Below are 24,485 nucleotides of genomic sequence, written 5' to 3'. Positions count from 1 at the left end.
GTTGCATGAAAGTTGCACCTGAACGATATACAGTGCTCAGCATAAATGAGTACACCCAAACAGATTTGTCAGAAAACCTTTACTTTCAGAATCAACATTTTCTATGGGACACTATACTACAAAATGCTCCCACAAATGCGGGCCATTGATTGCAAACAAGATTTGTTAATTTTTAAACACAGTATTTTTTCTAACAATTTCATTCAAGACCATGTTGCAAAAATGAATACACCCCAATGAAAGTCTTTGGAGCAAAGTTCTCTTTTAGACAACAAAATCCTAATGAACAAGAATTCAACTACAGGTGAGTCTAATTATTCATTAAACAGGTGTCCAGCAGACAGTTGTTTTTGAAAGGGCATTACTTAATTTGAAAACCCCTTTCCAGTTCATGCTGTCAGCAATGGCACCACATAGGAGAGAAATGTCAGAAGGTCTAATAAAGAAAATAATTTCTTTACACAAGAAAGGTGAAGGATACAAGAAGATCAGCAAAGCTTTACTTATCAGTCAGAATACTGCAGCAAAAATGATACAAAAATTTAACAAAGATAGAACTGCAACCATCTCACAGAGATGTCCAAGCTGTCCACGAATGTTAGCATCTTGGCAGGAGCGCCTTCTGAAGAGAAGGGTTGAAAAAAAAAATGGCATGCATGTTCACTGCAGTTAGCTAAAGAAGTAGAAAGCCAAACTGGGGTGGTTGTTTCCTGTGACACAATATGGCGTACAGGAATGGGTTTTGCCTACAAAGGAAGCCTCTCCTAAAGCCCATGCACAAAAAACCCAACTAGAATTTGCCAGGACCTATGCTGAAAAAAGAAGAAGACTAATGGGAGTGTGTACTCTGGAATGATGAGACCAAAATAAATGTTTTTGAAACTGATGGCTTCAAAACTGTATGGTGCCACAAAGGTGAAGAGTATAAAGAAAAATAAATGCTGCCTACAGTAAAACATGTTGGTGGCAGTGTCCTTCTGTGGGGCTGCATGGGTGCTGCTGGTGTCGGGGAGCTGCATTTCATTGATAGTAACATGATTTCACAGATGTACTGCTCTATATTGAAAGAGAAGATGCTACCATCACTCGATGTCCTTAGTCGTGCACTTTCCCAAAATGGCAATGATCCAAAACACACATCTAAGGCCACTGTTGCATTTCTGAAGAAGAACAGGGTGAAAGTGATTCAGTGGCCAAGTATGTCTCCTGATCTGAACCCAATTGAGCACCTATGGGGAATTCTGAAGAGACAAGTAGAGCATTACTCTCCATCCACCATCCAGGCTCTAAAAGAGGTCGTTCTTAAAGAATAGAAAAAGATGTTGCAATATGTCGCCAACTTGTTCATTCCATTCCTAGAAGACTTAGTGCTGTCCTTACAAATCATAGAGGTCATACAAAATACTAGATGGAGTAGTTTTTGTTGTGGGGTGTATTCATTTTTGTATCAACTAATTTGAGTAAAACTGAAGATGTTGTAATCTAAGTTATATTTCTAACCTTACTTTCTTGTAATGAGCTAAATAATTGTTCTATAAAAATTTGGTCAAAATTTTGGAAATTGTTCTTGTGTTCATTGAGATATTGATTAAAATCTTACTTTTCAAAAGGGATGTACTCATTTATGCTGAGCACTGTATATGTGACTTTGTAGAGTAAACAGTCATTCTTGGTCAAAGCCAGTTACACTCATCCAAAGTTGCATCAAAGTTGCATCGAGTCGCACTGTAAAGTCGCAATGAAAATTGCTCGAGTGATTGGAGCCTTAAAAATACTGCAAGTATAGACACACACTTGTTGACCCTGACAGAAATCGAGTGAGCTCCTAACTTGTTGGCTGACAATATCTGCTCCAGCTTTACTGATATCCTAGGCTTTGTTATCAGTGCTACCCAACTGCCATGTTGTTTTTTTTCTTAGAATATAATGTTAGTGACAACAGTGGACCATGTCTAAGCAATGAGCCATCAGCAAGGTTGCTTAGAGTCTTCATTGGAAATGCATGTGACATAATGGCAATGGGAAACAGGAACAGAACAATGCTGCCGTATAATAGGAAGTGCTTTAACAAGAAACATTACCTTTCCAATGGTCCCTCGCTGGCACCGGCATCGTATTCCATGTGCCTGTTTTGGGCCATCTTCTTTGGCCATTGTGGGATGACGTCACTTCTGCACATGCGTAGGAGGTTGTCATTCTGGTACAGAGACCGACCCGGCGCTATTAACTGAGCATGTGCAACTCAGTTCACAGCACTGGAGAAGATAGCAGGCAGGTAGGTAGGTAAGGGCATTTTATTGCACAGGCTGAGAACTCCACATTAAACACACACAACTTTTTAAACATTACACAACATCAGCCCCCTATTTTTTATGTTTTTCGCTGGGGTTATCCTTGATAAACATACTCGCATACCCAGTGAAACCAGCATTGCCCTGCTGTTGTTTGTCATTTTGCTGCTGCACACCAGGTCTTGCGTTGCTATCTTCCTTTTTGATGTCATTGGGAGCTGGCTGTCTCTTCCTAGTTCAAGCAGCTGACTAGGTCTCCACCGACTGTCCATCTCCTGTGTTGAAGCTCATGCCTCCTGAGATATGTGGCAAGTGACCGGTAAACCGTGATCCTTCCTTGCTGAACCCTGGATCTTGGACAGAAGGGGCAGGGGAGGTGGCATTTACTGGTACCAATCCCTTTTCCTCCTGCAGCTGCTAATAGCTGTTTTTCCTCCTCTCTCTCCCACCATCATTTAGCAGCTGCAGGAGGAAAGGGGAAATGGTGCTCCCATTTTCCCTCCTTGTCCACTCCCTTTGGTTGCTTAGTGCCCTGTGTTCCCCCTGTGCCCCCCCCCCAGGGGGATATTTCAGGATGGAGAGAGGGGGAAGGGGGCAGTAAATATTTAATGTTTACTATGTTTTACTTTGTGAATGAACAGGAAGCTGTTCAGCACAGAACACTTCCCATTCATTTACTGCAGAGAAAGGGACCAGTGAGTCTCTGTTCTCAGTCCCTTTCTCTGTCTCAAAAGTGAGACTTCAGGGGTTTAGACCCCTGATATATCACCATCAAGTACCCCCAAAAAAAGATTGAAAATAATATTGGAACAAATAATAAAAATTAAAATTGTAACAAAAATAATAAAAGAACTATTGACACTGTCATCTGCCTACTGACACTGTCTTCTTCCCCACTGACACTGTCCTGCTCTACCTACACCATCCTCTGCCCTACTGACACTGTGCACCGCTCTACTTACCCTGTCCTCTACCCTACTGACAAAGTCCATTACTAACACCAAACCTTGGGCTACCCTGCTGATAATGTCCATTGCTTTACCTACAATGTCCACTACTTTACTGACACCGTCCTCTGTTCTGCTGACACCATCCACTACTGACTCCATCCTCTGCCCTACTGACATTGTCCTCTGCCCTACTGACAAAGTCAACTGCCCTGCTGACACCATCCAGTGGTCTACTGACACTAACCTTTGCCATATTGATATCGTCCACTGCTCCACCGACAATGTCCACTGCTCTACTGACACTGTCCACTTTCTTATTGACACCAACCTCTGTCCTACTGACACTGTTTACTGCTCTACTGACTGACACTGTCCACTCTTAATGTAGTGTAAGTTTATGTTTTGACAGTGACAGTTGTTTTATTATTTTTTTCTACAATTTCTTACTAGTTAATTAGACCTTGCTAGTTAATTTCTTAAAAAAATAAGGGCTCTGAACCCCAGTAATCTTTGATTTCTTTCATGGTGTTCAGGTAGATCAGGTAGATATCCGCCTTTCAAAGGTTGCCTACCCTGTTCCAAAGTTGGCTTTCTGGTTTGAAGGTGGTCTTCTATGCTGTTCTGGACAGTTTTATAAAATAGCTGGATGCAACTTCTCTTTCCTTGGGGATCTGGGACATTTCCATATTCTTGCAGTTCAGTAAGCATTGCGACCAAACAATTGTATACATAATCTTTGGTCCTGAGGGACTTGTGATATCTCCACTATAAAACAAGGGATATTTCGATTCATTTTGCTTATTGGCCATGCCCTCAATACAAGGGATATAGAGGGTGATTTCATGCTCTCTTGTTGCCGTCAGCACTGTGAGATGGATTTCTGACCACCTTTGTTCTTCCAATGGTCTACGCCACTAAAACTTTGGACCATGCAGCCTCACCTTGGATATCATGATTTCATGATGGCTCTGATTAATATTGATTGCTTAATTCCCTTAAATCCTTCTTGTATTTATGACCCTGAAGAAGATAAAAAAAAGTGGAATGATCGAAACACGTTGGGATAACTTTTTGGGAATTTTGTTATTCTGTAAAGGAAGTATCTTTGCAATATCCATCAGAGCTAATATATCTTTTTTTTAAAGATCATGTATCTTTCACAAGTATGGCCATGTAATAAAAGCATATGTTTTAAAAAAAAAAAGTTCTTTTGAGTATATGAGTATTGATATGGTTGCTGCATTAAAGTCCCATAGGGAGATTCTCCATTTACAAGTCAGGGAATCCTGGGGTGTCACCAGAACTAATACTGCCATTGGAAGATTATTTCTTTTACGTTTCTGGTATAAACCCAAAATTTGGTATTTTCTTCTACTTTCACTTTTAATGATGACAGTAAACAGAACAAATAGAGAGGGGGAATCTCCCTAATATGGACACAGACAGCAATAAAAACTGACAGGTGTTCTAATCCATCTGCACTTTATGCAAAGCTAAAAATAAAAGCTTTGTCTTTAGTTACACATTAAGGTTAGGGCTTGGGGAAGAAAGTGTATGTAAACCCTAACTATGAACTTCTCTTATTGTAGCCATTTGTTCTGTTAAAAGGATTTTGTTGTACAGTATCTCACAGAAGTGAGTCCACCCCTCACATTTTTGTAAATATTTTATTATATCTTTTCATGTGACAACACTGAAGAAATGACACTTTGCTACAATGTAAAGTAGTGAGTGTACAGCTTGTATAACAGTGTAAATTTGCTGTCCCCTCAAAATAACTCAACACACAGTCATTAATATCTAAACCGCTGACAAGAAAAGTAAGTATACCCCTAAGTGAAAATGTCCAAATTTGGCCCAAAGTGTCAATATTTTGTGTGGCCACCATTATTTTCCAGCACTGCCTTAACCCTCTTGGGCATGCAGTTCACTAGAGCTTCACAGGTTGCCACTGGAGTCCTCTTCCACTCCTCCATGACGACATCACAGAGCTGGTGGATGTTAGAGACCTTGTGCTCCTCCACCTTCCATTTGAGGATGCCCCACAGATGGTCAATAGTGTTTAGATCTGGAGACATGCTTGGCCAGTCCATCACCTTTACCCTCAGCTTCTTTAGCAAGGCAGTGGTTGTCTTGGAGGTGTGTTTGGCGTCGTTATCATGTTGGAATACTGCCCTGCGGCCCAGTCTTCAGCAAGCTGTTTATGGGCTTTCTTATACATCATCTTTAGAAGAGGCATCCTTCTGGAACGACAGCCATGCAGACCAATTTAATGCAGTGTGCGGCGTATAGTCTGAGCACTGACAAGCTGACCACCCACCCCTTCAACCTCTGCAGCAATGCTGGCAGCACTCATACGTCTATTTCCCAAAGACAACCTCTGGATATGACACTGAGCACGTGCACTCAACTTCTTATGGTCGACCAAGATGAGCCCTGTTCTGAGTGGAACCTGTCCTGTTAAACTGCTGTATGGTCTTGGCCACGGTGCTGCAGCTCAGTTTCAGGGTCTTGGCAATCTTCTTATAGCCTAGGCCATCTTTATGTAGAGCAACAATTCTTTTTTTCAGATCCTCAGAGAGTTCTTTGCCATGAGGTACCATGTTGAACTTCCAGTGACCAGTATGAGAGAGTGAGAGCGATAACACCAAATTTAACACACCTGCACCCCATTCACACCTGAGACCTTGTAACACTAACAAGTCACATGACACCAGGGAGGGAAAATTGGGTGCAATTTGGACATTGTCACTTAGGGGTGTACTCACTTTTGTTGTCAGCGGTTTAGACATTAATGGCTGTGTGTTGAGTTATTTTGAGGGGACAGCAAATTTACACTGTTATTCACGCTGTAAAATCACTGCTTTACATTGTAGCAAAGTGTCATTTCTTCAGTGTTGTCATAAGAAAAGATAGAATCAAATATATACAAAAATGTGAGGGGTGTACTCACTTCTGTGATATACTGTATCTAGAAGATATTTATTAAAAAAAATCAGCACTGCCCTGTGCACTCTGCAGTTTTCTCAGGCAGTATTATCAGGAATTTTCTTAGGACTACAGAGCAGCTTCCCCTGTGTTATAGAGATGAGGAACGGGGTAGGTGTTCTGTGGCCCTAACACACTTTTTGTCCCAGGGTGACAACACTGGTCCGTCAGTTACAGTAGAGTGTTAAAGTCTCTATACAAAAAAAAAATGATCAGCCGATTGTCATGGAAATGCACAGTCCGGACAAGAAATCATTGGAACATCTCTTTCGATTATTAACTGAAATGTGGTTGTTTTTAGTTGCTGTGATTTATTTATGATGACTGACCATCACCCTGCTTTACAGAGTGAGCCAGTGTCAGTCCCTGCCGTTCATGGAATCACTATACTGTTTTAGCTGCAGTGATGAATGGCTCCTCTCCGAGAGTTTTCATGAAAGATGGAGTTGTTGCTGTGTGTTATGAAAGGACGGATAGGTGTACGCACTTTATATATACATGCTGCATTTCACACGAGAGAAAATATATCTTCATAGAAAGTCAGTTATCAAAACCAGATGTACCAAGTGGAACATTTCTTATACATTAATAACATTACTTACCTGTAAGTTCTAAGCTGCCTTTAACGGCTTCAGCGCGGTGCCAGAACTAACTGCCAATAAACTGCCAAGTTTGGGCTGTTGGCGAGATGAGAGCCCGGTAAGATTATGCGAGCACAGAACATTACAGTATCGATTCGGGAGAGAGCCCACCGCAAAGCCTTTGATGGGGGCTTCAGTGAAACATATAATTACATTCTGTAGATATGTATTTAACGCTCTGTATGGATTATGGATTTTGGACGAGGGACGTGTGTATTATGTGATACAAAAGCAGCTATTTTTCCAACTGTGTGTACGCAACCTGTGAGGCCGCAGGTTTCAATTGGATGCCAAGAGTGTGTGAGAGAGACGTATTGGTTCATAGAATTGGTGTAGGACTTGTGCTTGGTGGCAAATGGAGGATTTTTTTTTTCTTTTTTTTTTGGTGTTTGGTTTGAATACAAATCCAGCAACTGAAAGAATTTTTGTTCAACTGACAGATGTATTTACTTTTGCATATATTGTCCCAGTTAGCGCTGTGATGTTGCAGAATCCAAGGAAGATTTGAACCCTAACTGGTTTGATAAAGAAAACAAAAAACTTTTAGAAATCTTTTTTTTTTCTCATCTCATGTTGCTTTTCTCCTTCAGCCTTTTTCATCCACTTCCTGTCCAGAATCATTTGCTCCAGCATCAGATAGTGATGCGCCGATATATCAGCTGCCGAAAATCTTTGGCCTAAAATAGGGTTATCAGTGTTTTGCTGATAGAAAAAAAAAAAAGGTGCCGATAATGATAATTGACTTCAATGCAAAAACGCGTCCCACTGACTCCAATGCAAAATCACATCCCATTGACTTCAATGAAAAGTCGCGTCCCATTGACTTCAATTAAAAACTGCTCCTTATTGACTTCAATGCAAAATCGCGTCCCATGGACTTCAATGCAAAATCACGCCCCATTGACGTCAGTGCAAACTCGCGTCACATTGACATCAGCGCAGAAACTTTCCCTATTGACATCAATGCAAAATCGCGTCCTATTAACTAGAATGCAGAATCGTGTCCCATTGACTTCAATGCAAAACCGTGTCTAATTGACTTCAATGAAAAAAGCACCTCTATTTAGATTTTTAATTTTTTATATATTTCATTTTATTTTCTGTCCAATTTTTGTATGTTACTTTCAATAAAAATCATTTTACGTTGCTGGATTGTAAAATTCATATTCTTTTACATTTATGATATTAATTAAAAAGTGAAATATAATACAATTATATATAACAAATATATATATATTTTAAAAACTGTCCATTCCGGTTTCAGTTTTTGGCCAAGTGCATCCTGAATTTTCAGTCCAGAATTTTCATGTCAGTGCACCACTAGCATCAGATGTACAACGTTGTTCTGGACCAGCTTTCTCATAGTGACAATGGTGGACCATGCCTGTAAACTGTGTGACAGCACGGCTACTTGTAGTCTCCACCAGGTCAACTCACACAGAGCTTACCTTCATGCGTTATGGTATGCATATAAAAAGATGTGGGGTAACCTTTTAGGTAAGCTTCCACTTTTAGCCTTGGTTCACACTATGAACCGCATATGTATCGCACAGGAACTACGCCTCATTCCTGTGAAATTGTGTGATGCGATTTGAGCCCATTCGTTTTGAATGGACTCAAATTGCATTGCACCAAAGTCATGCATACACCAATTTTGTACCGTACTGCAACCATATCGCATGGTTGTTTTTAAACAATACGATCTGGTGCAGACAAATGTACTGCATTTGCAACGTGCATTTGTGGTGTCACTACACCTGGCACCAATGCATATTGCAAAGGCAGTGCTATTTGAATGCATTGTGGGAAAGGTGCATGGATCATGGATTTTCCACACCACATTCTAATGTGAACCTTGGCTGTTCTTTTTATGTACTTAAAGTCCAATTCCAGGCAAAAAATATTCTCTCTGCCACCCCCTCTAATCCTGCCTGGTGTTTATTTTTTTTTACCTACTGAAGCAAATATACCTACCTGAGTCCCCCCATCCAGATCCCTTACGGAAATAATTTCTGCTGAGACCACTAGTCCATGATAAACCACCAGTCCCTTCACTCACCTGGGGCTGATGTTGGTCCACTTCTGGTTCCTGAGAGGACTTCACCTCTTGACAGCCAAAGTGAATCATCCAGGAAGAAAGACCCCAGCAAGAAGTAAAGACGATGTGGCGCTGGAGGATCCGGTGACATGGTGTAAGATAAGTAAAACTGGGCATTTTAATCCAGTGATCAGTAAGAGGGGAGTGGGAGCGAGGTTAATTTAATCTCAGAAATGGGCTTTCATACATTTCAATCAGGTCCCATTTTTCTGGCTTGAAGGGCTGAGTTCTAGGGGAAGTTGGTTATGATCTTTATCATGGTAAAGGAACCAGACATGTACAAGAAAACTTTCATTGCTAACAGTCTGGACTGACTAGATCAGGGGTGGGCAAACTGCGGCTCTCCAGCTGTTGTGGAACTACATTTCCCATGAGGCATTGCAAAGACCGGAAGTTACAAGCATGACTCCTATGACTTGCAGAGGCATGATGGAACTTGTAGTCCTGCAACAGCTGGAGAGCCGCTGTTTGCCCACCCCTGGACTAGATGATGCAAGGTACCTGCAGGTGTGTTGCAGTATTGAGAGTCTTACCACAATACGCCGCAGTGGATGTATGTAATGGGCCCTTAAAGAGTACTGTTGAAGATGTACCCAATAAAAGGCAAGAAATGGACAAAGGACTAGTCGCCAGTTTTCTCTGGTCTCCCAGCAGATTTTTCCTGATTACTGATCGCCATGACTTGTTTAGCATCATGTCTCTTTGTGGAGGTGGCCTTCTTGATAGAAGAAATGCTTTGCTTCCCCAAGTCATAGCGATTTCCTACTAACACATTATCTGATGATTGAGGTGGTGATAATCAAGAAGCAGCAGGAGAGGTACAATAATCGCAGATTCACTAAATAAATTATCACAAAATTTCACTCCAAGTCTACAGAGAAAAGTCAGTGGCAGCAGTGCCTTAGATGATCTCTCACTTCAGATAAATAGCTAAGACTGTAATAAAAGGAGTGCCCTGGCCCTCTTACACCAGGAACTGCTATTTTTCTGAAGGTAGATTTCTAAGGGTACTTCTTACACACAATTAACATTTCTAGATTATTGAGGCTGCCATTGTAGACCATCTGAAGATGCCTATTATTACTGACCCTCGAGCTTCATTATTTTGATACTCTGAACCTAACACATTACGCACATCAGAAAAGTCCGAGTAAAGTGGGAAGACTATATCTATACGCTTGTTCCTGATTAGTTACTTCAAGTTTAGCAGCAAGTGGGGTCAGTCTGAGGGCCAGGCAACAAACATTTTCAGAATACGCAATGACAACCCTCTTTCTCTAAGGGGAGGTTTCCTTTAATCAAAAACCTCCAAAGGAACATTAGTCAGCATCACCTGACCCCCCACGTCCCATAATGCACCTGTCTCAAAGCCTGTCTGGTAGGAACTATCTCCCACAAAGCACCATCACTGCGATAACTGACGGTCCAGCTGTGAAGAAGCTTTAGATAAATATCCATAATCACCCATTTGGGACACGTTACTTTTTGCAAACTTTCTAGTTTTCGTTTTAAAGAATTTATAAGTTCCACCCGCGTCCAAGTATCGCTTTAAGGATAGCAAGCTTAAATAATGGCGTTGAGGGGGAAATATAATATTACGATAATGTTCTTTGGTGCGGTTTGGAAGGTTTAGAAAACATTTGGAAGCATTTTTCTCATAAAGTCACTTAACTATTAAAGTGTTATCATGGCCTAGCCTCCTGCATCTTGCAAAGTACTTTTGTTAAATGCTGTCTCCGTGCTTGCGAGAGAGACAGAGGGGGGAAGCGGGAAGCCTGATTAGAAGGATTTCCATAAAAACAGGAAATTGCATTCTTTTAGTATCCTTGCATTAATTTAATAAAATAAAGATGCAACCAAATAATGAGGAGGTGAATTAAGGGTACAGTATCGTTTTTCAGTTAATGTTCGCCATTATCCAGCTCTACGCAGCTATCAGTGATCTTAGCCGCTTTGAACGTTTTTTTCTCTTTTTTTTTCATGTTTCATGGTGCTCTTGCTGCAGAGGAAACTTGGTAATATCACTATTTTAATGGAAATCTGTCATTACTAATGTACACGTCGCAGCGTGGAAGGTAATACGAGTCACTCGTTCTGGACGGTTTTTACAAATGATTAACAGCCTTTAGCACCATCGCAAACCCAATCACTCGGGCTAAATGAACTTCTCGTTTATCAAGTAACTGCTCGCAGATGGCGGCTGCCTATTCATTTATTTATTTTTTGCCATGAACGGACTGCTTTCCTATATTTTAATGAGAAGGATCGTCATTGCCTAAAATGCTGAAGACTTTAAAGCAGAACTTTTTTTGTTGCCTGTACTGATAGTGATTAGTTTTCAGTAAAGATTTTTTGTTTTTTTTATTCCGCCTCACCTTTGTGGATCAGTCGTCATCAGATCTGGCTGGACGTTATGTAAAATAAAACTGAAAAATTAAATATCCTTTGTTTTACCTCTGAAAATTAAACCTCTGAATTGGATGGGCAGCTGTGTGCTAAATCACCTTCTTACTCCACATATATTTATTTTAGACACCTGAGCATCACACCTACTTTATATTGCCAAAATTATTTAGATGTCTTCCAAGTTATTGGGTTTCTGAAGTATTTTCAGTTAAGGGTTAATGCAATGGCTTACATTTTAGAGGACAAAGGACATTTTAGACTATTGCGCACTTCCAACTTTGTAGTAACAGTTCTGAGAGAGAGACATTTTCTGTTTCAACATGACTTTGCTCCTATGCACAAAATCCAGGTCCACACCATTTGATGACTTTGGTGTGGAGGAACTCAAATGGCCTGCACTGTGCCCTGACCTCAACTCTATTGAACATCTTTTTGATGAATTGGAACACCAGACAAGAAGAGCCAGGTTTTCTTGCCCAACAAAAGCACCTGACCTCACATATGCTGTTTTGGTTGAATAGCCCCAACTTTCTACACAATGCTAAATCTTGTGGCTAGCCTTCCAAGAGAATTGGACACTGTTATAGCACGAGGGTGGGAGGGGGCAACTATATATTGATGTTGATGGTTTTAGAATGGAATGTCCAACAGGTTCATATGTGTGTGATGGTCAGATGTCCACAAATTTTTGGTCACACAGTGTATTTCACTGTAAAGATTTCACTGCATTCAGAGCTGGAATATGCACAAGACAAACTCGACAAGAGCCTAGGGACTGATGGATATCCAGCTACAACGCTCCTGGTCAAAAGTGTGCACTGCCTTTCACTTCAACTTAGGCAGTTGATGCCTAATGGGATGGGCCATGCCAGTACAGACAATATAAATGGGGCAGTGTTACAGTGCATATTGTTATCCTTTTTATTGTTAATCCAGGTGAGGGTGTTACTACATATTTGTTTAATTTTGCTATCATAAAAGTAAAGCCAGTTATACATGAATCAAAATTTGGCCGATTCAGCAGGGATGTATGGGAAAGCATATTGTACCCAAATCGATCCAGTGATTGACTTGGGTATGACCAGCCTTTCAGGTTTTTTTTACAAATGATATAGCCGCTAGCAGTAATTATTGTGTTCTGCCCACCAGGAAGACTCCCCGCGCCCCCCCTCTCTCCGAGGGCAGAACACAGTAGTGCTGTGGAAGGCATTTCCCATCAACACTGAATGTGTTGATGGGGTAATTGAGCAATTTTGTTTTCCTTACACTCGCTTTTTTTTTACTACCTAAAACACACTTACACCAACATACACTGATACAAATTTAAAAAAAAGTCCTACCCAAAATATACTGACCCCCAACCTTTGACGCTGACTTTCAGCTTTAACCCTTACCTTGACCCTAACAAGAAACCTGACACTGACCTAGATCAAACCTTGATCTAGCTATTTTTTTCTTTATTTTTAAAATGTTTTAATTATTATTTTTTTACACACTTTTGTTTGTTTGCATCTTCTTCCCTGGAAGGAGAGAAAGATACAATGTATCTTTCCATTCAAAAGATAAAGAAAACACAGGTGAGCTGTGCAGTGCCTGATGACTTTGATAGCCTTTCTGAAGCTATCACATTAATCAGGTGACTGGGTGTTTCGAGTCCCGATCATTAGTAAGAAACCCGGGGCTCTTGCTGTGAGCTCAGTCTCTGTGCTGGAAGCTCACTGTGTGGCACGTTCCCAGCACAAAGACAGATACAATATGCATATATTTGGCTTCACAGATAAAGACCCACTTCCATGAGGTGGCTTATAACTGTCAATGGAAAGGGGTTAATAATATGAAGTCTGCTTGTGTTTTGTGGATCATACCTGGTTAGAACCGATCCTGAAACTGTATATCAGGGAATTATTTTGATTAGCGGGAGAGTATTTTTGGAAGGAATGATCTAGGATATAATATACATTATTGCATGCATGGAAGCCACCTAGGTGCAGACTATAGATCAGATGGATCTATAGATATGTGCTGGATGGGTGGAGTGTCTATATGCTTGTTAGGGTATGACAGAAAGGAATGGGACTCTGAAGGCTTTTGATCATTATATTATTTTGCAAGTACTCTGTTGGACTTGACATCTATTTTTGGATTCTATAAACGCTACTCCCTGGAGTGAATCAAAGTTGTTGACTGGAAATTCATTTGGGCTGGTGGAGTTTGCGTACTCTACCTGTCAGCGCACTTCTGTTTTCACCAGCCTAATAATTACAATAAATTATTAGTCATCATCATTATTAATATTCAAAACATGCAACATTAAAGATCTGAGGGACTGCAAGGAACAGGGACGCCTATCATGGGACTGCAAATAAGGAAAATAATTAGTATTAAAACTTTTTTAGAGGTGGGGAAGCGCATCAACAGTTTTATTGATATCTGTGTTTAGGGCCAGTTCACATCAGAATGTGGTACGTTTGCCACAAACACACATTCAAAACACACTACAGTTGCGATCTGCAGTGGGTATCAATATAAAGTTGATGACAACCCATACGCAGGTTGCAAATGCACCATGGGATGCAGTTGTAGTGAGCTTGCAAAAGTTGTGCATGTACTGTTTTTGCTGAGGTGCAGTGCGATGTCAGCCCATTCAGAATGAATGGGCTGATATTGCACCGCACTGAGCTGTATGCGAATCACACAGGAAAGCACAGCGTGTTCCTGTGCAATTCCCGGTGTGAACTGACCCTTAAGTCGGACATAGGTGGTTCGAAGCTCGGCAGGGACCAGCCAAGATTTAGACCATTTATAGGCATGTTGATTGTACCCAATTCGCTTGTTGTATGACTTGGGTACAACCAGCATATCAGATTTTTACTTGAGATTATTGCCAGCGGCTACAACCGCTAACAATAGTCACTGTGTTCTCCTAGCAGGGATGAAGCTGCCTGCTTTGAGGTATGGCTTGTCTGATTAAAACCTTCGATAGCCGATAAGGGAGAAGTCAAGCTGACAGAATTCCTTTGGTGTGTAAATTCTAGCTTGTGTTATTGAAGACTGTAAACTGCAGGGTTTTTACAACAATGGAGGTTGATAAAAAATTAAATTTGTAAAACAACATACATTTTCAAAGATATTTAATAAAAAAAATATTTTTTTGGCCCGGAATATAATAAAGATGATTTATGCAAAACCACATTACCCCCCCCCCCCCCACCCCACCCAACCACCACCAGTCCCCAACCCAAACAGAAGACTTAAGGTATCTATAAATAGCAAACTGTATATGACTTTACTGGTTGTAATTACAGTATTTTCTGGCGTATAAGACTACTTTTTATACTTAAAAATATACCACAAAAATTGGGGGTCGTCTTATACGCGGGGTATAAAATATGAACCTTGAGTTTGTTTGGGTCAAGCTGGCTGGATGTGTGGTAATACTGTACATACAGTATACCGTGCTGAGCCAAGCTGGCTCAAAACAAATGTCCCTATGACAGATTAATCTGTCAGCCCGCTGGATGTGCGGTATATACAGTATACTGCGCTGAGCCAAGCGGTTTCAAAACGTACCGGTACTTCCCTACTGTAATCAGCCCGCTGGATGTGTGTATGTACGGTAGCTGCGGCTACATACAGTATACACTGGGCCAATCACACTGAGTGATGTATTCTACTAATGAATACAAAGCCTGCTCGGATTGGCTGAGTCAGAGAGGTGAGCTGATGATGTCACAACCTCAGCCAATCCGAGCAGGCTTTGTATTCATTAGTAGAATACAACGCTTGCTGTGATTGGCCCAGCGTATAATGTACATACACACATCCAGCGGGCTGATTACCGTAGGGACGTACCGGTATGTTTTGAAACAGCTTGGCTCAGTATACTGTATATACCGCACATCCAGCGGGCTGACAGATTAATCTGTCATAGGGACATTTGTTTTGAGCCAGCTTGGCTCAGCACGGTATACTGTATGTTTTTAAATGGTGTTGCCTTGAAAGGGGGGTAGTCTTATACGGCGAGTATAGCCCAAAACCTATGTTTTAACTGGAAAATTAGGGGGTCGTCTTATACACCCAGTCGCCTTATACGCCGGAAAATACGGTACTCAAATGTTTCTTTCTTTATTTATTTGTTACAGGTACTTATATAGTGCCATCAATTTATCTCATATTCATACATAAGCATACTAGGGCCACTTTGGACAGGAGCCAAATATACATCAAAACTTAGGAATCAGATGAGATAATAATTTTTTCAAGTGTAGGAAGATTCTGCTCACAGTATGCAACAAACATTTACCTGAAATAAAATATGCTGTTTAACATCCTGCGAATGCTTATGATGTCATAGCTACAATGAAAAGATCTGAATAGTTCTGTTATGTCAACAAGTAAGTGATCTACAAGCGCATTTTTCATCCAGGTTTTTGTTTCTCGGATTCTGGAATGAAACCGCGGGGTTTTAAAACAATGTGCCATAGAACTGAATCTCTCTCTCTCCTAATTTGCCGTAACACAAACCAGAGCCAGAGTGGAGCCTTTAATGTGGTTTGTCTTATTTGACAATGACATCAGTATCTTTCCACTCTTTCCTATTCTAGTCTTTCCCTACAAAAATGGATCACAGATTGGACGTAGCAGCGACCTTGATTCACAAAAAATGTTCTTTTGATGGAACGAGGTGTTATAAATGAACAGACTAAGGGAGGCTATAGATGAGTCAAAAACCTAATGTTCTCTCGATTGAAAAACAAAAATGACGCATACAATTGTGCCATCCTTTGTTTCGTTTTTTGAAACAAAATCCAGCATGTTGGATCAGGCACTTTCGATTGCGACACAAAAATCATATATGGCAGCTGGCACACTAATAATGTGAAAAGCGGAAGACTAAGAATTTTTATTTTATTTTGAACTTGTCTATTGCCTGCTTAATACTAAATTATTAAATGGAACATGGAATTGGCGCTATCATGTCTAAGAGTATTTTGTGTCTGTGGATCTATTTACATGTATGGACTTCTTGGTGGTAATATGTACCTTCATTTTCACATAAGTCAATGGGTGGTTTTTAAAGAGAACCTAAACAGTAGAAGCTGTGCCCAAAAAGAGTAAGAAGAGCTTTAGAGACTTGGCGCCAGCTTTGCCTGTAGGCTCCTTGCAGTTTATCTCCTCCCAAATACTGATTTACAATGCTTTGTTCTATACTGACTCTTTGTGTGGAAGTGGGCATCCACAAACATACTCTTCTCACCTCCCAACACCTCCTGCACTCAGCCCCCTTTTTCCATCGCTGCATGGTCCAGTTCTGATGCTCATGTGCCCATTGTAGCGCTTTTGGCTGTGAGCATGGGTCAGCATGGGCCCCCTGACACCTTTCTAACAGAACCAACATTAACTATTTCAGCACTTTGAGCTACAGTAGCTCTTCTATTGGATTGGACTACACAGGCCAGCCTTCGTGCCCCTCCCCATGTGCATCAGTGACTCTTCGCCTTCTATGACCCTGTCACTGGTTCATCGGTTTTCCTTTCTTGGACCATTTTTGGTAGGTCCTGACTGCTGCAGACTGGGAAAACCCCACAAGAGCTGCAGGTTTGAAGATGAAGTTGACTAACCATTACAATTTGCCTCTTGTCAGTGTTGCTGAAATGCTTACGTTTGCCATTTTTCTTCTTCCGACACATCAGCTTCAGAGACATTATATATATATATATATATATATATATATATATATACATACACAGGTGCATCTCAATAAATTATAGTATCATCAAAAAGTTCATTTATTTCAGTAATTCAATTCAAAAAGTGCAACTCATATTTTATATAGATTCATTACACACAGAGTGGTATATTTCAAGTATTTTTTCTTTTAATTTTGATGCTTATGGCTAATGAAAGTCCAAAATTCAGTATCTCAGAAAATTAAAATATAACATAAGATCAATAGAAAAAAGGATTGTAATATAGAAATGTTGGCTTTCTGAAAAGTATGTCCATTGACAGTATAGTATGCACTTAATACTTGGTCAGGGCTTGTTTTGAATGAATTATTGCATCATTGCGGTGTGGCATAGAGGCGATCAGCTTGTGGCACTGCTGAGGTGTTATGGAAGCCCAGGTTGCTTTGATAGCGGCCTTCTCCTCGTCTGCATTGTTGGGTCTGGTGTCTCTCATCTTCCTCTTGGCAATGCCCACAGATGTTCTATGGGGTTTAGGTCAGACGGGTTTACTGGCCAATCAAGCGCAGTGATACCATGATCATTAACCCAGGTATTGGTACTTTTTGCAGTGTGGGATGGTGCCAAGTCCTGCTGGAAAATTAAATCAGCATCTCCATAAAGCTGGTCAGCAAAGGAAAGCATGAAGTGCTCTAGAATTTCTTGGTAGAGGGCTGTGCTGACTTTGTACTTGATAAAACACAGTAGACCAATACCAGCAGATGACATGGCTTCCCAAATCATCACTGACTGTGGAAACGTCACACTGGACTTCATGCAACTTGGATTTTGTGCCTCTCCACTCTTCCTCCTGACTCTGGGACCTTGATTTCCAAATAATATGCAAAATGTACTTTCATCCAAAAAGAGGACTTTGGACCAGTGAGCAACAGTTTAGTCCTTTTTCTCCCTAATCCAGGTAAGATGCTTCTGACGTTACTCTGGTTCAGGAGTGGTTTGACACAAGGAATGTGACAGTTGTAGCCCATGTCCTGGATACATCTGTGTGTGGTTTCTTTTGAAGCACTGACACCAGCTGTAGTCCACTCCTTGTGAATCTCCCTCAAATTCTTGAATGACTTTTGCTTCACAATCCTCTTAAGGCTGCGGTTATCCCTGTTACTTGTGCACCTTTTCTACCACACTTTTTTCTTCCAGTCAACTTTCCATTAATATGCTTGGATACAGCACTCTGAACAGCCAGCTTCTTTAGCAATGACCTTTTGTGACTTACCCTCCTTGTAGAGTCTTGCATCCATTGAACTTGTGAGTTTTTGGACAGTTTCTGCTTGAATTTGTTTGCAAGATGTCAGAATAGCCTCCCAGAGCTGCTGTTTGGATGTAAACTTCCTCCTACCCTCTTAGATCTTTTGCTTGAGGATGCTCCAAAGGTTCTCAATAGGATTGAGGTCAGGGGAGGATGGAGGTCACACCATGACTTTCTCTCCTTTTATCCCCATAACAGCCATTGATGCAGAGGTATTCTTTGCAGCATGAGATGGTGCATTGTCATGCATGAAGATGATTTTATTATGGAAAGCTTAGTTCTTCCTTCTGTACCAGGGAAGAAAGTGGTCAGTCATAAACTCCACATACTTTGCAGAGGTCATCTTTATACCTTCGGGGGCTCTAAAGGGGCTGACCAGCTCTGTTCACATGATTCCGGCCCAAAACATTATTCCACCACCGCCTTGCTGACATCGCAGCCTTGTTGGAACAGGGTGGCTGTCCACCAACCATCCACTACTCTATCCATCTGGACCATCCAGGGTTGCACGGCACTCATCAGTGAACAGGACTGTTTGAAAATTAGTCTTCATGTATTTTTCTGCCCAATACAGCCGTTTCTGCTTGTAAGCATTGGTTAGTGGTGGCCGAATAGAAGGTTTATGCACAGTTGGAAGACTCTGGAGGACTCTACACCTTGATGTCCATGCGACTCCAGAGGCACCAGCAGCTTCAAATATCTGTTTGCTGCTATGTAATGGTATATTAGCAGCTGCTCTCTTGATCCGATGCATGGATCTGGCAGAAATCTTCCTCAATGTGCCTTTATCTGCACGAACCCGTCTGTGCTCTGAATCAGCCACAAATCTCTTAATAGTGCGATGATCACACTTAAGTTTTCTTGAAATATCTAATGTTTTCATACCTCGTCCAAGGCATTGAACTATTTCACTCTTTTTTCGGCAGCAGAGAGATCCTTTTTCTTCCCCATATTGCTTGAAAATGGTGCTCTGCTTAATAATGTGGAACACCGTCCTCTAGTAATTTTCCCTTAAATTGGGCTCACCGGCCAATCTAATTATCACAGGTGTCCGAGATTGTTTTCAGTGATCAAAAGAGCCCTGACACACAATGCTATCCATGAGTTAAACTGAAAACCAAAATATTTCATCTTTGTGACTCTTAAATAGAATTTGCATGATAATTTGGAACGCGTGTATATGCTGCATTTTTGGTTGTGTCACTTATCTCCATACTATATACAGTAACAGTGATCCCCAAACTGTGGTTGAGGTTAAGGGACCAGGGCAGCTTACAGCAATATCTCATCAGGAGCTCAACACTTTGATATACTTCCCTTTAGTGTGGTTGACAAGTAGAAACTTAATTCCGAGAAATATTTCTAATCAACTTTTTTTTTAATAATACGTTACTGTGTCAAAATAATAAGCTAATCTATGCTATTTAAAGCAGAAATAAACTTTATCTGAGCATCACAAACTGAAAATGCTATTTAATTACTTTTTTTTTAATATTCAGAGCAAACTCACTCACCCATCCATCCATGTCTCTATGCTTTATATTGTTGAGAAATCACTTTTAAAAAATCCTCCCTAGCATTTTTGTCTCCTAGATTGTAATCTCTATCGAGCAGGGCCCCCTGTTTCCTCTTGTACCAAATTGTATTGTAACTATTATGTCTACCTTCATTTTGTAAAGCGCTGTGCAAACTGTTGGCGCTATATAAATCCTGTATAATAATAATAATAATAATTTTTAGCTGCAGCCATATTAAATAAGGGCAGATGATTCATATAGCATTAATTCCTGGAGTTCATCTGCCTTAAAGCGGAGTTCTACTCACCCTGTCAAAAAATAAAAGTCAGCAGCTACAAAAACTGTAGCTGCTGACTTTTAAAAAATAGCCACTCACCTGTCCCTCGGTCCCGTGGTGTGTTCCCCACAGCCCGTTTCACCGGTCGTCCTATATTCCAGGAGGCTGGCACCTTCAGTGTGGGCACCTGGCTGTGATAGCTTGTGGCTTCACAGCTGGGTACCCACTGCGCATGTGCGAGTAGTGCTGCACTTCATGAATGGTCCTGTAGTCTTCTGGGACCTGTCACCTGTCCCAAAAGACTACAGGGATGGAGGGAGGGAGGACACCTTCCGTTTCCGATTGCCTAGGCCAGTGGTCGGCAAGCCGCGGCTCGCAAGCCACATGCGGCTCTTTACAAACTTAAATGCGGCTCTTCTGTGTGCCGGGCGCCCGCTCCTCTCCCTCCTCTCGGGCGGCCGCCCCAAAAGTCAGGACTCTGCAGCTGTCAGGATGTAGGCGGGGCAGCCAGGATGTAGGCGGGGCAGCGTGACGAACTCCTCTCCTCTCACAGTCCGCCCTGAAGACCAGAACGGCGCGGGAACATGGCGAGAAGAACGCGCGGAGCAAAGGTAAGTGAATTGACACAATATGGGGAATGCATTACTATATGGGGGATGAATTACTATATGGGGGATGAATTACTATGGGGGATGAAATACTATATGGGGGATGAATTACTATGGGGGATGAATTACTATATGGGGGATGAATTACTATATGGGGGATGAATTACTATATGGGGGATGAATTACTATATATATGGGGGATGAATTACTATGGGGGATGAATTACTATATGGGGGATGAATTACTATGGGGGATGAATTACTATGGGGGATGAATTACTATATGGGGGATGAATTACTATGGGGGATGAATTACTATATGGGGGATGAATTACTATGGGGGATGAATTACTATATGGGGGATGTATTTTCAGTTTTAAAAATGTGGCTCTCAAAATAAATTTCAATCGTGGTTTTGGCGAGATTTGGCTCAGTTGAAAAAAAAGGTTGCCCACCACTGGCCTAGGCGATCGGACCGGAAGTGGGATCGGGTACCTGTCAAATTCGGGTACCCGCCCCCAAAGGCACCAATCCTTAATGGGGAGTGGGGGAGCAGTCCTTAAAGCGGAACTTCCCCTTTTGGGTGGAGCTCCGCTTTAAGATCAGGCATGCAGATAGGAGGGTGTGCTTAGCTGAGAAAGACCCTCCTCCAAATGAAAGAAAATAAATGCCCACAAAGGCCTTTGGGATGTATGACATCATTTTGGCCTAGGTCAGAAACCAGGAAGCAACTTAAGAAATATAATTTACCTTCCTATCCATTTTACCAGTGTTAGCAAAATAAGCACTGAGAATAGTTAATGGTGGTTGAGAGAGTTTAGTTCTGCTTTAACTTTTTGATTAAGGGAAGAGTCTGGTACTGTTTGCTATACATTATCATAATTATTTCTCTAGGATTCCCAGCTTTGATCTCCTGCATACCTCTACTTTACGTGCTGTTTATTTATTTATTTCAGGTACTTATATAGCACCATCAATTTACACAGCGCTTTACATATATATTGTACATTCACATCAGTCCCTAACCCTCAAGGGGCGTACAATCTAAGGCCCCTAACTCCCATTCATACATACACATACTAGGGCCAATCAGTTAATTCACCTACCAGCATGTCTTTGGAGTGTGGGAGGAAACCAGAGTACCCGGAGGAAACCTACGCAGGCACAGGAAGAACATGCAAACACCAGGCAGGAAGTGCCGTGGCTGGGATTCAAACCAACGACCCTAGTGCTGCCAGGCGGAAGTGCTAACCATTTAGCCACTGTGCTGCCCAACACATATTCCAGTCTTTTAGTTTAATGCCTATATTTTACACTAGTGTACAGTGTGAGAAACGGGTGCATTATAATAAATCTGTAAAATGTTTTCCAGCCACTCTCCTTTGTTCACATAACATTACACTGACAAGACTGATGACTGAACTGGTGCAGTCCAGTCACTGGTATGCTTCTCTCTTTGCAGGTTCTTGCCTGACCACAAGAGGCTTCTACAGCAGAGCAGCTGCCAATCCTTAAAGAGCTCAGAGGTCGCCTTTAAATCTTTAGATGACTGTAAAAAGTTCTCTTCAGAGCCTTCTCCTCTTCCCAAACTGAGACAATCAGGACAAGATCAGATCCCGCAATCCACAGAATATATTTCCACCTCCTTGAGAGAAGATGCTGCAGAAAATGTAAACCTTGTGATGTCAGAGCCATCCTCCTCAAGTTTACATGCCGAATCCCAGAGGCCTTTGCATATTGTCTGGCCTCACAGATGGTAAGCACTCAATACTTCTTTATCATGTGTGTGGACATATGTATAGAAATATGTTTGCAAATGTATTTGTGTGTCTAACTTTACAGAACTATCAAGCCAGCAATCTGCTTTGTATTATTTTTATCGCAGATGCACCCATACTTAGCAATCGGTTTCCGGGCTTTGTCTGTCCAGGAGGTGAACGATGCTTTCCTCCATTTAAAAAAAAAATCAATACACAATCGATGTTGTATTTTAAAGGTGAACTCCAGCAACATACCAAAATCTTGATAGTGCATAATAAACAGTTTTTTGTGCAGCCTGTGCCTGCAGGCTATATAGCTCTGTGCAATGCTACTTTGTCTCTCATGCAGAAGCCCATTATTTGTTTGTGGGCTTTTTAAAAGTCTACACGGAGCCTGAGGTTCATTTCTCCAGTTTACTGTGCTACAAGCCTTTCCCCCTAGGTCAAACACTAGACCTGCAGGCTCAATCCATTTCATGTGGCCCTTGCACCTCTTCTGCAACTGCGACAACTCGTCTCCCTCACTTTGTCTCAGTAGTCGGCAGCAGAAAGTTGCCCAATCCCGTGTTTCTCCGTGCAGCCGTAGAAAGGCTTGTTCGGGGGGGGGGACAAGCCTTTCTACGGCTGCACGGAGAAACACAGGCCCCCTTCCCAATCTCAGCAGCCAGCAGCAGAGAGAGGGACAGAACTCCTCCTACAGATCCTTCACCTCTCTGTGCAGCCTCAGCACCCCCTCATCTCCGCCTCTCCTGGTTTCTGGCCCTCCTACAGACCCTGCACTTCCTGGTTCTCAGCTCCGCCCCCAGCTCTTTTCTGGCAGCAGCACAAGGTAAGGGGGTGCATTGTGATGTAAGGGTGGCGGACTATCGACTTCTGACGGTGGGGGGGGCTCTTGACATCTGATGTAAGGGCGGAGGGAATGCTCTGGACATCGTTTCTCCAAATACAACTGTCTCTTTTAGAGCAACCATAATGCTGATGCAGCCTGCAATTAAATTGAGTTTGAAATGCTGCCCCAGGTGACCATACTAGGTGCTGCAGATGCAGTGCTGCATTTGTTACAGTTGAATTTGTTAAAATTCTTGCAATACAGTATATGTACATTGTAACTTACATGGAGAGGACATTTGTTTCCCATGCTTATTTTCAGTGCATTGTATGACAGCTATTTCAATGACATGCTGGGATTTACTTACATTTTAAACCCCAACTCCACCTTTTTAACCTCCCTGGCGGTATGATTATTTCAGATTTTTGGTGCTGAAAGCGGTACCATTATTTTGCATGGAAATATGTAGTTTTTTTTTATTGTAGGCTGTAATTTTTAGGAATAACTCCCTGAAATCTGTCCGAACAAGAGTCTATTAAACATCCCGGGTATGATAAAATTTGAACCACGAAATCATAAATTATAATTTAATAAATAATCATAAAAAATAATAATATAATAATAATACATTTAATTCAATAATACAATCAAACCGAAAACACTGAAATTTGAAATAGAGCGTCAAGTTCGTACATTGCTGAGCAAGGTCGCAAAATCGTTTTCAGTGTCTGATGATGAATTTCCACACAAATCATTATCACTCAATTCTGCAAGTGGTTCTGATTTACTATCGCTGTTCTCTAGCTGATCTAAACCCGCTTTTGACTTAAAGGGACACTTTTTGGACTCCATGGACGTTTCTCAGTTTCCAGGCAGAAAGAACAGACAAAATGCAGGCAGGGCACAGGACAAAGCACTCGGGACAATATGTATGTGAAATGGGTTGAAACAGCAATGTTTTACTATGAAAAACTGGTTTTGAAAAAATGACATTTTTTTAAATTTTCAAATTTCCCACCGCTGGCGGCGCCCGTACGCCCCGATGTCACAGGGACCGGAACACAGAAGCCGGATGCCGGCATCGGCCGGAGGAGATGGCCGGGGACGCTGCAGGGAACACATCACAGG

At 41.5% G+C, this 24,485-nt stretch overlaps 1 protein-coding gene across 6 annotated transcripts in view; it reads left to right on the top strand.

Annotated features, from left to right (window-relative positions):
• Positions 1 to 24,485, top strand: part of QTMAN (queuosine-tRNA mannosyltransferase) — a 400,061-nt gene that overhangs the window by 171,224 nt on the left and 204,352 nt on the right. For all 6 annotated transcript variants that reach the window (XM_089679026.1, XM_089679024.1, XM_089679027.1 and 3 more), the window contains one exon: positions 22,231 to 22,524. In XM_089679026.1, the coding sequence (XP_089535152.1) occupies positions 22,231 to 22,524 (294 nt within the window). The remainder of the gene's footprint in view (positions 1 to 22,230; positions 22,525 to 24,485) is intronic.

The sequence above is a fragment of the Staurois parvus genome, unplaced genomic scaffold, assembly GCF_062004578.1.
Source record: "Staurois parvus isolate SC_StPar_1 unplaced genomic scaffold, SC_StPar_1.0 ptg000216l, whole genome shotgun sequence".
Lineage (NCBI taxonomy): Eukaryota > Metazoa > Chordata > Amphibia > Anura > Ranidae > Staurois > Staurois parvus.
Note: the sequence above shows the minus strand (reverse complement) of the source record. Positions and strands in the feature narration are given on the sequence as shown.